At 52.9% G+C, this 14,516-nt stretch overlaps 1 protein-coding gene across 1 annotated transcript; it reads right to left on the reverse strand.

The window, feature by feature from the left end:
• Positions 1 to 168: 168 nt before the first annotated feature.
• Positions 169 to 14,474, reverse strand: OPN1LW (opsin 1, long wave sensitive). Its single transcript, XM_023198523.1, has 6 exons — positions 14,287 to 14,474; positions 8,961 to 9,257; positions 6,101 to 6,269; positions 4,464 to 4,629; positions 2,669 to 2,908; positions 169 to 385 (listed from the first exon to the last, which is right to left on the reverse strand). The coding sequence occupies exons 1-6, from the start codon at positions 14,441 to 14,443 to the stop codon at positions 275 to 277; spliced, it is 1,140 nt and encodes a 379-aa protein (XP_023054291.1). The 5' UTR covers positions 14,444 to 14,474; the 3' UTR covers positions 169 to 274.
• Between the last annotated feature and the right edge of the window lie 42 nt (positions 14,475 to 14,516).

Genomic DNA, 14,516 nt, shown 5'->3' on the forward strand with positions numbered 1-14,516 from the left:
TTTTGTCAGGATCCTTTCACGCCATCGATAGACATGAGGCTCCGGAAAGGTTAAAGTCTATGAAGCACTCTCTCCTCTTTATCCCCCTTGCACCCTCTCGAGACCCAGTGCCTGCACACGCAGAGGCTCAGGTGGTCCCAAACTGCAGTGAAAGCCTCTGTGACTTTGTTGGTTTTGGCAAAGATAAATTACATTTATTTCACAGGGATGGAGAAGGAGGGGGAAGGGAGAGGTGGCCAAAGCCCCGGTGGGCGGGATGGGTAGGAGGCAGATCTCATGCAGGCGACACCGAGGACACAGATGAGACCTCCGTTTTGGAGGCGCTGGAGAGTTCAGAGCCATCGTCAACCTTCTTCCCAAAAAGCTGCAAGATGCAGTTTCGAAACTGGAAGGACAGAAAGTGTTATTGAGCAGAGCAGGAAAGGGTGGAGCCCTGTGCTGAACGTACGTGCCCGAGCCTTCCGTTCACCCATTCCGAACGCCATGGGGGATGGAGGAAGGCTTGGGTTATTTCTCCCTCACACACCGGGATGTCATCCGACTTAGCAGTTGATGGTGACTACACTGGGTTGAAGTGTGTCCCCCAAAAGATGTGTTCGGGTTAACACGAGGTCACACTGGAGCCGGGTGGGCCCTAATCCAATGACTGGTGTCCTCATAAGAAAAGGAATGCTTAGACACGGACACGCAGACAGAGGGAAGATGGCCACGTGAAGATGAAGGCAGAGACTGGGGCGACACACCTTGGAGTCAAGGAGCGCCATGGACTGCCGGCAGCCCTGCAGCTGTTTCTCCCTCTCGGCCTCCATGGGAAACCTTTCCATTTGCCAACACCCTGATTTCAGACTCATGATTTCCAGAACCGTGAGAGAATCCATTTCTGTGGTTTGAAGCCACCGAGTTTGTGGTGGTTTGTGACGGCAGCCCCAGGACAGTCATCCACAGTGACAGCTAAGGGGCAGTGGTGACCTGTCCCCAGACTGTCTGGTGAGCGGCTCAGAGGAATGTTCATGAAAAGACATGTGGTTGTCATGTTTTTTCCAGTCCATGGATCTGGGGCAAGGTGAGGCTTAGGTAATGGCAATCTAGCCCCTACCTCATCTCTCCAGGCAAGCGTCTTCTGGTACCAGGAGGGGGTCTGTCTTTGCTGCTTCACCCCAAAGAGATCTGGGATCTGGGCCATAGGAATGTCTCAAATCATGTCCTGTGTCATCACTGAAGTAACCGCAAGGCTTTGAGGACCCAGACCAAAGGCACTTTCTAACTCTTTCAGGCCTACTCTTGACTAGCTCTACCTCCCTCTATCATCCAAACTCTCAAAATTAAAAAATGTAATGGTTGGAATTAATAACATAAGACATGGGATGAACAGCAGAATCAGCTCAGCCGAAGAGCTGGGAGATAGGGCTGAGGAATCCATCCAGCAGCTGCTGCTTGAGCACCCACTGTGTGCCAGACTCTGTCCTGAGCATAATTTCCTGTCTTCTTGGAACTGCGTTCCAGAAAATTCTCTCAGAATGTGGCAGGACAGGATAATTATGTGGAAAGGGTGAAAGCAAAGTTGGGGGCCTGGTGGGGTCCAGAAGTGCCGACATCTGTCTAGGAGGGGGAGTTCTGGAAGGGAGAATGGAAATAATCCAGTAAAGACGGTACTTGGCAAGATAGTTTAGGATTCCAGAAACCTAGAAAAGATCCTCATGAAAGTCAGGAGACGGGGGTCAGGGATAGAACTACACTCTGAGCATCAGTGTGCTACAGCGAGTTCCCGGAAATCCACTGCAGGCCTGGTCCTACTTACTGTTTAAAAGTTACCAGAGAGAATGAACCCTTAATGAACTCTGCAGACATGGCTTGTGTGAGTCAAAGCCGAGCCAAAGGGGCTGGAGCCGTTGAGTGGCTCTAAGACGGAGGAGCAAGGAAGAGCCGCGTGGAAGGGATGAACTGGGCCTGGTGAAATGGGAGGCCCCTGCGCACCTTTCTGGCCACCATCGAGTCACATCACAGCTGCGCTTTAATGAAGCTTGTAACCTACAGGAGGTGGGGGGATTTAGGTGTGTGAGCAGCTTGCTGCTGAGGCCCAATATGTCAGCTAAGGAGGCTGCCTCTGGGCAGGACCGCAGCACTTCCCCACTGAACTAACCCACAAACTCATGAAAGCTCTTGAACTCTGGGTCAGTGTAGCCAAGAAGGGCCGACTTTTGTTCTTATAGGAAGACAAATTCCAGAGGTTATGGTTTGAAAATGGAGAGATGAGGGTTGAGAAGGGTTGAGTCTGAACAGAAGAGGGGCACACGTAGGGTGGATATACCTAGGGCTCACCAACTCCTCGAACGTCTGAACGCCAGGGGAGCCCCTGAAGCTCGGCAGCCATAGTTCTAGGGCCACCGGAAAGGGAGAGCACACGGCACACAGACGCTTTGGGAAATGCCACCCTCAGGCTGAGACTGTAAAGGATTCCAGAGGGCGTACCTAAGCCTTCTGCTAAGGGCCAGCTGGAGCTCTGACTGGGGCTGGGTCACATGCTGAGCCTCTCCCGATCATTTCCCTGGGGGATCCCCCAGATGCTCCACGGGCTTCTCATCAGAGACATGATTCCAGGTGGGGCCATCACTCTGTCCTTCTAGGCCACACAGTATTTTGAGTGGGATCTGCTGATGGCGTTGCTTACCTGCCGGTTCATAAAGACATAGATAATGGGGTTGTAGATAGTGGCACTTTTGGCAAAGTAGGCTGGCAGGGCAGCCATCAGAGGGTGGAAGGCGTAGCCAGGGTTGGCAGCAGCAAAGCATGCGAAGAAGGTGTAGGGTCCCCAGCAGACGCAGTATGCAAAGATCATCACCATCACCATGCGCGTCACTTCCTTCTCTGCCTTCTGGGTGGATTCAGACTCTTTCTGCTGCTTTGCCACCTGAGGGAGACAGGGACAGTGAGTCGGGTGTTGGGGAGCAGCAAGAGGCAGGTGCCCCAGGCATAGGGAGTTGTGTGGAGGAGGAGAGGAGCCCAGCAGCCAGCTTCCAGCCCTGAGTCGTGCATAGCTGGTCCCAGGCAGACGTGGCGGCCTCAGGCTGGCCCTGGGGGAGTTCTAGAATTGCAGGTGGCACGTAGCTAGGCCTGGCCTAAGACGACCTCAGAGCTGGATCTAACAAGCTCCTTTGCTTCACCTGATCCCTTAATAGACTGTCCTGTCCTGCGCTCAGGCCTGAGCATGGAGGCCGGACCTGATCACCGGGTGTGGAGAGTGAAGGAGCTAACAAGATGGAGATGGCGGGGGAGGCGAAACCCGTGGCTGGCGGGGTGCCCAATGGGAGTTTCAGAGCAATGCATACACTTCCCTCAGGCTTCCTAGGCCAGGTTGGTCCCTCTGTGGGCTGAATCCTGCCCTGGACTCATTGTGAGGCAGCTGAGGGCAGCTGTGGTGGGGTGACTCCTTCATGCCTGGGAGGAAGGAGACGAATGACCTCCAGGCAGAGGCACTGTGGGGGAGGCCACAAAGGCCAGCAACCGGCTGCCAGGGATGAGGGACTGATGGCAGGCAGATGAGTGGGGATGAGAGAGGGACTGTGAGGGCTGGAATGCGGGGACGGCCAAGATAGCAGGGCTGGGGTCACATTCTGGAGCTGGGGCTCCACCATCCCAGACTAATACAGCCCAAGCTATGGTTGGGTACGTGTGGGAGCCTTCAGCCCAAGGTGGTGGGGTAAGGGGGCCTTTCACTGGCTCACAGACTCCTCTAGGGAGAGCTCAGCAGGCATGCCCATCCAATTGTGGGCACAGGTAGCTTCATATAAGAAAGCCCGCCACCCTGAAAGGGCTCCCACTGCTAACAGGAAGAACCAGCCTTGCTCTCCTCGCTTGCCTGATGTCCCGCAGGGGCTCCCAGTGGTAACCTAGTCTAGGGGTAGGGGGTGATGGCTGTGGACAGGATCAGCTTCCCAAGGCAGAGGGCCAGACATGGAGGGTGGAGAGTGGGTCGGGGGTCAAATGGCGCACACGGGTCCACTTCTTGGTCGGCCCCACAGCCTATGAAAGGGACAAGGGTACTCCGGCGGCAGCCTCATAAAAACATGCCTTGATTTGCAGGTGTCATTTGCTGATGTGGCTGCTCCACTCTACTCTGTGGGAAAGGCAGCCTTTCCACCCCGGGGAGAACTGTCCAGGGTCGGGGAACGGCACACCTCTGTTCCCTTAGTGGACTCCTCCAGGGAGGGAGTAGCAGTGCTTTTCCGTCTCACAGAGCTGAGGAACAGTGGGGCTGGGGCTGGGGCTGAACCTGCAGGCAGTGGTACAGCCCCAAAGGAATCGCCTGATTCTCATCGCTGGATCTTAATATTTTCTTATGGGGTAGAATCCTCTTCTCTAATGATTTTTGAAAAAATAGTTTAGGAGTCTCAGTGGACTGATTTGGGGGCAGAGCAACTTAGGGGCAGGAGAGGAGTGAGGCCAGGAGGAATCGGGGGGCTTACCGCTCGGATGGCCAGCCACACTTGGAGGTAGCAGAGCACGATGATAGCCAGTGGAATGATGCAGCACGTGACCATGAGGACAATCATGTAAGACTGCACCCCGGGGTACGAGCTGCCACTGAACACATCTGGGCCGCATGAAGTCTTCAGGCCGTGTGGCCAGTACCTGGAGAGAAGGGCCAGCAGCCAGTCCTGATGCAGGGGGCAGTGACCCAGGACCTCCAGCTCAGGCATGGTGCTGACTTGGATGGGGTTTGTTTTTTTAAATTGAGGTGAAATTCACTTTGCATGAAATTACCCGATTTGAAGTGGTCAGTTCTGTGGCAGTCACCACCTGCGCTTCCAGAACTTTTTCATCAACCCAAAACGAAAATGTTGGGTAGGATTTTGGTAAATCCTTGTCCATTTTTAGATGTCATGCCTTTCCTGTTTTTAAAATTCTGGTAAAATATACATAACATAAAATGTACCATTATAGGCCAGGCACAACGGCTCACGCCTATAATCCCAGCATATTGGGAGGCAGAGGTAGGAGGATTGCTTGAGCCCAGGAGTTCAAGACTAGCCTGGAACACGCAGTGAGATCTTGTCTCTACAAAAAATAAAAAAATTAGCCGGGTAAAGTGGTGCACCTGTAGTCCCAGCTCATCAGGAGGCTGAGGTGGGAGGATCACTTGAGCCCAGGAGGTCGAGGGTGCAGTGAGCCATAATTACACCACTGCAGTGTGCCAGCCTGGGTGACAGAGTGAGACCCTGTCTAAGGAAACAAACAAAAAAAAAGTACCATTATGACCTTTGGTACATTCACGATGCACGATGCTGTGCAAACATCTCCACTATCTGCTTCCAGAACATTTTCATCTACCCAATCACTCCCCCTTTTTACAAACGGAGTGTGAGGTTCCGTCTTGCCCTGACCTTCTGAGAACACCTGTGAAGAGCTGAGTCTTTTATCTGAGGTCAGCTAGGCCATGACTGAAATAAAAGGCCCTGCTCACTGGGTGGCCTGAAGGATTAAATGAGATAACCCGCGGGAGAGCCTCCACCAGGGTCAGCTCGCCACACGTGTTTGATAACAGGCAACTGTGTGGGGCATGGCGGCATGAGGAGGGTGGGAGACAGAGACAGGCTTTCACAAGGTTTGTTTCCCAGAATGATGGAATGTTCCCAAAGAAAGAACGTTCTCTCTCCAAACACCACGAGAACTTATTCCCGAGCTTGTTGATAAAACAGTGAAATGCTGTCCCATCCAGTCCCTCCCAATCAAACCTTTGAGCCACTTGCTTGGCCTGGCCAGGACATGTGCTCTGCAGGCCCAGGTGGATCTATGACCCAAGCAGCCTCTGAAAGGTGGGGGGCGGGGGGGCAGCATGTGCAAGAAAGAGACCTGGAATGCAAACACACTGTCTGTTCACTGTGTCGATGGCCCGAGCTCCGTGTGCTCCTGTGACCCGATCGTGCTTGGGACAAATATGTTTCCAGAGGTTCGGGGACCACAGATCCATTTCTATGTTGCAGCCACATTCATACATTGATAGACGTTGCACGCTCAGAGGTGCCCAGAGAAAGGAAGTGATTTGCCTTAAGGTCACAGAGTCTGACCCTGCCCACTCCATCTTGCGCCCTTGCACCCTTACCTGCTCCAACCAAAGATGGGCGGGGCCGTCCACACAGCAGACCAGATCCAGGAGAAGGCAATGCCCACGATGGCGAGCTTGGCATCAAATCTCACGTTGCCAAAGGGCTTGCAGACCACCAGCCACCTCTCCCAGGAAATGATGGCCAGGGACCAGAGACCTGTGATCCCTACAGGGAGAGCAGACAGATGAGGGCTTTGTGCCGAAGCAAAGGTGGAACAGCCTTCAATGTCACTGCTCCCTTCCCCAACCAGCCGAAAGCTTTCAAAATCAGGAGGTGTCCTCCCACCCAGCTGTAAAACCTAAGTCTCCAAAGAGTGTTTTCCGGTCCAGGGTGAGCAGGCCTCTGGGTCAGCTTGGTTCCCTAAGTCCTGCTTTCCACTTCCTTCCCCATCTCATTCAGCCTCTCCTCCCGCCTTGCTTCCCCACTGACCCCAGTGCCTTACTCTCCGCTCCTCTGTTCTCCTCCTCTCCTCGCCCCTTTCTTTCTTTCCTCTTAAACCTCTGTTGCTCTCCCTCTGGAGCAGGAGCTTAGAGCTCCCAGTTTGGCCAGTGGGTTTCTTGCCAACCCAGTCTTAGAATCTCGAATCTGGGAACAGAACTCAGGGAGCTCTGTCCTCAACCTCCACACATCCAGCACCAAAAGGGAAGCCAGAGCCACAGACTCAGTGGCCAGTGCCTGTTCACCCACAGGAGCCCTGTTACCACTTCTTGCCCTCTTGGCCACCAGCCCTTCCTCTAATGACGGGACTCTTGATGGCCACATCCAGAGCAGCATAGCCACACTGAGGTGCTGTTGTCCCAGCCAAGAGCAAGGAATCAGGCCCTGTGTAGAACCCTGCGTTCCTCCTTCCGGTACACACCCATGTTCCTTTAGGCGTTTGTAAAGGCCTTAGATTCTCCCCGGCCCCCTCTCTGCAGTAGGTGGAGACAGCTTCCCACTGTCCTGCTTAGACCCCAAACGTCTGCACACAGAATTCAGGGCTCCACAGACTGAGGTGGGAAAAACGACATCTTTCTTTCCGTCTACCTCGAACAGACACTGGGCATTTCCTTCCATTATGAACGTGGCAGTATTAGCAGTACCCGTGACTCGGTCAGCGAGAGAGGTCACAGATGTTTTTCTGTCAATTCATACAGGTGGCAGACAGTTCGAACATCACTTATGTTCATCACTACTCTGAAATAACAGTGGTTGTCAGGCGGGATCCTGTTATTTAATACTTTAGTACTGAGTGGTGTCACTAATACGTTTAATACATGCTTTTATTTTTATTTGCTTTTTGAGACAGAATCTCACTCTGTTGCCCAGGCTGAGTGCAGTGCTGCCATCACAGCTCACTGAAGTCTTGACCTCCAGAGCTCAAGTGATCCTCCCACCTCAGCCTCCTGAGTAGTCCTGGGACTACTGGTGTGCCACCACGCCCAGTTGTTTTTATTCGTTGTAGAGAAGAGGTCTCACTATGTTGCCCAGGCTGGTCTCAAACTCCTGGAGGCAAGCAGTCCTCCTACCTCAGCCTCCCAAAGTGCTGGGATTACAGGCATGAGCCTGGCCAATAAATGCTTTTAACGGAAGACTGTGCTACTGATGAATGTTTAATACTTCGATAACTGTTTTTCAATATAATTTGCTGCCTTTGTAATCCTAGGGGTCTCATTTTATGTGTTTGCAAAAATTCCTCTGAGATGGGGTCCATAGGCTTCCCAGATGGCCAAGGTCATCCGTGACCAAAACTGGTGGGGAAGTGCTGGCTGCTTGGCACCTGACTCACCCAGGAACAGACCACGAGCAGAGGCAAGGGTGAGCGGGAGACCCTGGCAGAAACAGAGACAGACGTGGGCGGCGATGCAGGGGGGCACTCAGGAAGGGTCGTGTGACCACCGAGGCCATGCCTGCTGCAGAGAGCACTGGACCTGGGGATGGACCTTCTCTGCCTGACCTTCCCTTGGCTCCCCTTCTAGACTGTCAGGGTAGTGCCGGGACTTGGACAAGCGCCCTCTCTGGTCTGCGCCATCGTGGGTACAATTCAAGGCAGTTAACGGGGTGGGGAGGCTGCTAAGAGAGAGGAGGGGAGGCAAGAGCAGGAGCTGCTCCTGTTGGATGTGGGGTCTCCTCCTCCTGAAATAAAGTTCCAGCTGCTGGGTGTGACCTCTGAGGCCTCCAAGACCTGGGCCTGGCCACCTTGTGTCTGGCAGCCACGGCTGCTTGGTGGTACTCTGCCCACTAGAACCACCAACTGCTCCCACTCGCTCCTCCACCACCTGCCCCAGGCCCCTTCTTGTCTGAGAGGACTGATGACGGTACTGTGTGGTCGCCGTCTGGGTGTAGGGCCCTCTCCTTAGCACAGAGCCTGGCACACTGGTACCTCTCGGCCACTGTCTGCTGACCTGAGCGGAATCGTGGCCCACAGATATATTAGTGATGGGGATGGGGAGAGGATCTGAGAATTGTGTCTCCTCCAGGAAAAGCAGATGCCGGTGAGCTGAAATGGCAGGCATCCCTAATTGCAGGGGAGTTCTGTCCAGGGTGCCCAGAGTCCCCACTCCCCTCCTATTCTGGAGTTGTCTAGCTCTGTATCTGTCTCCCCCCACACCAACCCCATAGCTCCGAACTGGCTGTTCTCGGGCAGAGCCTGACCCAAGAGTAGGAACTCAGCGTATGTTGGACTGAAGGGAGCTGAATTTAATGTGACTGTCCAGATAGAAACCTCCAGAACCCTTCATTATATGGATGTGAGGCACGGATGTGGAGGGAGACAGACCCACAGGAGAAGCTGGGCCCAGCTCATCATGAGGTGGTCGGAGGGGCTTGCAGAGTGAACGAATGGTTTCTGCTGAGCTTGGGCCCCGACTGGCTTACCACACAGGGAGACGGTGAAGCCTTCCAGGACACACATAGGATGGCCCAGCACGAAGTAGCCAGAGACCTGGTTCACAACACTGATAGTGCTGGCGATGACGGTCTCTGCTAGGTCAGCAACCGCCAGGTTCACCAGGATCCAGTTCAGCGGGTGGCGCAACTTCTTGAACTTCATGGTGGCAGCCAGCACAAGCCCATTTGTGAAGACGGATGCGGTGACCACAAAGATCATCCAGACACTGGTGAGGTGGTACACCCATCTGGGAGCGATGTGGTAGTTGGGGCCTTCAAAGGGTCCTGGGGGCAGGAGGCAGAGGAGAGAGAGGAGCTGGGCGGCAGCCCCGCCTGTCTATACCAATGCCGATCTCACCTCCCCCTGCCTCATCAAGGCCTCCCCTCCCCCTCCCGCCCTCCTGCTCTTGCAATTGGCTCTTTCCCTCCAGCTTTGCCCATCCTTAGACCGACAGCCTCCCCTCCATCCTGTCGCTCAAGCCAGAGACCATCGCCTGCTGGTCACCGGCACTGGCACCTGGAACTTAACGGAACTCCTCATCATCTCCCCCATCTGATTCCCTGCTCCCAGTGTGCAGTCACCCCGCTTCCCTGCTCCCCTCTTCCCTTCGCCTCAGCTCCACCTCCTACCTCCCAGAGTCCTCTGCCCTTCCATAGACAGACGCTTTCCTCGTGTAAAGCCCAGCTCAGATGCATTTGCCTTCTAGAAGCCTTTCCAGATTCCCCAACTAGTGGTAACTCACCCCCTTGAGGGGAAGACCACTACCCACCTCTGTCACTTTCTGTCACATATAGGAGTTACTGTTCATGATGATCTGAATGTGCGTGTCCCCCATAAATTCCTGTGTTGAAATCCCAAACCCTAAGGTGATGGTATTAGGAGGTGGGGCCTTTGGCAGGTCATTCAGTTCATGTGTGCAGAGCGAGTGGGGCCCTCATGAATGGGATTAGTGCCCTTATAAAAGAGGCCCTAGAAGCTGGGTGTGGTGGCTCACGCCTGTAACCCCAGCCACTCAGCAGGCCAACATGGGAGGATCACTTGAGCCTTTGGGAACAGTCCAAATTAGCTGGGAATGGTGGCTCATGCCTGTAATCCCAGCACTTTGGGAGGCTGAGGCAGGAGTGTCTCTTGAGCCCAGGAGTTCAAATCCAACCGGGGCAACATGGCAACACCTCATGTAAAAAAAATATTTTTTTTAATTAAAACTTTTTAATTTTTTTGAAAGAGTCCCTAGAGCGCTTCCTAGCTCTTTCTACCCTGTGAGGATACAACAAGTTGTTGGCAATCTGTGGCCAGGAAGAGGTTCCTCGCCAGAGCCCACCACGCTGGCACCCTGACTTCCAGCCTCCAGAGCTGTGAGAAACAAATTTGTCATTTAAAAGCCACCCAATCTATGGTAATTTCTCTTTTATTCTTTTCTTTTCTTTTTTTGTTTTGTTTTTTGTTTTATGAGACAGAGTCTTGCTCTGTCGCCCAGGCTTGAGTGCCTGGTGAGTGGTGTGATCTTGGTTCACTGCAACCTCTGTCTCCCGGGTCCAAGTGATTCTCCTGCCTCAGGCCCTCAAGTATCTGGGACTACCAGGTGCTCATTACCGCAATGGCTAATTTTTTTATTTCTGTAGAGATGGGGTCTGGCTATGTTGCCTAGGCTGGTCTCGAACTCCTGACTTCAAGTGACCCGCCCACCTCGGCGTCCCAAGTAGCTGGGACTACAAATGCATTACTTCTCCTTTTTATTTGTAGGAGTTTGCTAGGGCCCTACACCTTGTTTGTTGGAAGGACCTTTGTCGTAACATTGTTTTTGGCAGATTACTTGAAGGGATTGCAAGCCACAGACCTGCTGCTATATAAGGCCTCATGGAGAGTCCCAAGATTTATCAAGAGATTCTTTAGTTGTGTGTTAGAAAAGTCCAACTCAAGCTAGCTTAAGAAAAATGGGGATTTCCTGGCTCCGGCCAGGAGAGACAGATAAATCTCACCCCTAGCACAGCTGGATCCCACAAGGCCTCTGCTGCCCTCTGTGCACGGGCCCCATTTGTTCCTAACACAAGAAGCTTCCAGAAACCCACTGACAATGTCTGCAATCCTGATACCTGGCACTGGCTCCCCAGGAACCCCCAGTATGAGCAGTAGGGACAGACCATTGACAATTGAAGGCCTTCGTGGTGTCAGTCTCCGTGCAGAAGGAAGCAGAGGGGAGCAATGGGGTTGCTGATGGACCTAAGAACACAGAACCCCCAAACTGTCGGCAGCTCTTCCCTGGGAAGTACCTCGGGTGAACTGGGGAAGAGCAGCTGCGACTGGGAGGGTTTGGGACACTCTGGCCTGTAGGCAAGTGCAAGGGGCTGCAGCAATCTACGTGCTGTGACCCCTCAAAACAAGGCAGCCAGTTCTCTTCCCTGGCAACCCTTGCGGTCCAAATTGGGCAGTGCAGGGACAAGGGGGCAAAGGAGAGAACAGGTCCCAGCAGCAGTGGGGGAGGGGACAGGAGCTGCCACCAGTGCAACTAGAGCTGGTGTAATGGCCTGCCTCGCCCTCATGAAAGTTCTGGAACTGATTTCGTGAAGCAACGAGCAAGAGAATCAAAGTCAACTCCCAGGCAAAGTGATTCGAGGAAATACAGGGAGAGACGGAAGGCGGCAGCAGCGGAGGGAGAGGGGAACACAGAGGTGCAGAGAAGCCAGACTTCTTCAAGTACACCTTCTTTTCTAGATTTTAATGTGAAACTTTTAACTGTTTTATAACATAATTATAAAACAAAATTTAAGTGGCTGGGGTTGGTGGCTCACATCTGTAATCCCAGCACTTTGGGAAGCTGAGGTGGGCGGATGACTTGAGGTCAGCAGTTTGAGACCAGCCTGGCCAACATGGTGAAACCCTGTCTGTACTGAAAATAAAAAAATTAGCTGGACTTGGTGGTAGTCACCTGTAGTCCCAGTTCCTCGGGAGCCTGAGGCAGGAGAATCGCTTGAACCCAGGAGGTGGAGGTTGCAGTGAGCTGACATCACGCCACTGCACTCCAGCCTGGGCGACAGAGTGAGAGTGTCTTGAAAAAATAAAATAAAATAAATAAAATAAAATAAAATAAAAATTTAAATTGAAAGACCAATCTCTGAAAATCAGCAACAAAAGAAATGAAGCCAAATGCATATCCACTGAGTGGCATATCACTTAGACAACGACTGTTCTAAGGGACTTGAAACACACTGGTTTACTACACTACCTAGTGGCATATACCCTCAGGGGAAGAAGACCTGTGAAGATGTGAAAGTTTTGGTCACCAATAGGTGAAGACAGGGTAAGGTGTCCGAATGCCATCATTTCCCATCCGCACTGCAGTGGTTTAATTGGTCTGGGCGTTGAGTTTCACTAGCCGCCAACACCCCTGAAAAGAGACACTCTCCTTGCCAAAACACACCGACAAATCCAACCTGCCTCTGGTCAGACCCTCAGATCAACTACCAGTTTACAGAAAAATCATAATGAACAACGTCAGAGGAGCCTGTCAGGCTACGTCATGAACGACTTGCTTTCTTCCAGAAATAAATTGCAGGGAGATAGAGAGGGAACCTCTAGACTCAAAGATAGTCAAAGGCCTATCTATCAATCTGAATGTGTGGACCTCATTTGAGCCCTGGTTCAAGCAAACTGAAAATACGTATGACATTTTTTGAACACTATTAGGTATTTGAAGCTATTCAGGAAATATTGTTACACTCGTCAGTGTGATGATGACTTGTGGTTACGTATTGAGAAGATCCCTTTTCTCCTAGAGGAACATAGTAAAGATTTACAGAAGGAAGGGTGTGAGGTCTTGGATTTGCTTCCAAGAATCAGGAAGAAAGGGTAGTGGAGGGGTTACAGATGAAATGAGATGAAACTGTGGAAGTTGAGTGATGGGTACCAGGGTTCATTACACTCTATTACACTCTTCCTTCTACTTTAGTAGATGCTTGAAGTTTTGTGGAAAAAAAACCCCACCCGGACATTTGAAAAGAGTGCATTGAAGCATCATGCATTGATGAAGTCTGGGGGCATCTAGGAAGAGACTGTTGCATTGCCACCAAGGAAATTCTGGGCACAGTCATGTTGAGGTCAACTGCAAGATCCTCAGCCGATTTGGTCTGGGCACTCTGTCACTAATTGGCACTCGGTCCTGGCCACCCCACAGTGGGATATTTATTGGCAACCGAGGAGCTGGCGTGGTTTCTGGAAACCACAGCCCCATAGCCTGCATGATGTTCTTTTTTTTGAGACGGAGTCTCGCTCCGTCACCAGGTTGGAGTGCAGTGGCACGATCTTGGCTCACCACAACCTCCGCCTCCCGGGTTCAACGATTCTCCTGCCTCAGCCTCCCGAGTAGCTGAGACTACAGGTGTGTGCCACGAAGCCCAGCTAATTTTTGTAATTTTAGTAGAGACGGGGTTTCACTATGTTGGCCAGGATGGTCTCTATCTCTTGACCTCGTGAGCCGCCCGCCTGCGCCTCTCAAAGTGCTGGGATTACAGGCGTGAGCCACCGCGCCCTGCCTTCACGATGTTCTTGAAGGCACCAAAGGAATTTGGTTTAGAGGAGGAGCCAGGGGAGAGGGCCAGGAGTAGGGAGGTCGCTGGCGTCCTCAGCTTCTTTGAGGGCCTGTGCGCAGCTTCTGGATTGGGCAACTGCCAATGGCAGAACTCAGGCTGCCCTGATGAGAGCTTTCAGCTTTCTGTTGGGCCTGAGCCCTCTCTGCCAGGACTGCTCCAAACGGAAAGGTGGCCCTGGGCGCCAATCTGGCCTCTTCCCCCAGAGGTGTGCAGCCAGAAGCTGTGTGGCCCCATCATAGAGTTCAACAAAATGACTGCTACAATCTCTGCCTACCCTGAAGTTCTAGAAGTTTCTTGCCCTCTGCTGCTGTCTTCCCCACCCTCCCGCCTCCCTTGGGTGTGTCAGTATGTTGCCTCCTTTTGGCTTCAAATGTAAAGACAGACCCGACTCTTCCCCAGGAAGCTGAGGGACTCCGTGGAATGAGAGGTTACTTGCTAGCAGTGAACACGCTCATCTACGGGCCAGAAAGAAACAGCACATAAATTCTTCCCCAGCCATGGATTCTCAAAGAGTCTGGGAAGCCTGTGTGGCTTGCGAATGCATATTCGATATTATGGTGTCCTTCTGGATTCGGAGAGGACCCCTGGATTCATGTCGTCTGAAAAGCTATGGGAGAAAGCCTCTGCTGGTGGGGATGTGCAGAAGAGAGGTTCCCTTGGGCGGGGCAGGTGGGTGGCCGGTGGCCCCCAGTGCAGCCACCCAGCCTCCACGGGCCTGCTGGCTCACCTCTGGTGGAGTTGCTGTTGGTGTAGGTGAAGATGCTGGACTGGGTGCTGTCCTCATAGCTGTCCTGCGGATGGCGGCCTGCGAGCCTTTGGAGGCTCCACTGCTGGGCCATGGCTATGGAAAGCCCTGTCCCCGACGGCAGCCAGCCCTGGCGCATCACCTGAGGGTCACGGCGCTTTATACTGGCCTGTGGGATCAGCCCGGGCCTCTTCACCTTAAAAGCTCCCAAA

The sequence above is a fragment of the Piliocolobus tephrosceles genome, chromosome 12, assembly GCF_002776525.5.
Source record: "Piliocolobus tephrosceles isolate RC106 chromosome 12, ASM277652v3, whole genome shotgun sequence".
Lineage (NCBI taxonomy): Eukaryota > Metazoa > Chordata > Mammalia > Primates > Cercopithecidae > Piliocolobus > Piliocolobus tephrosceles.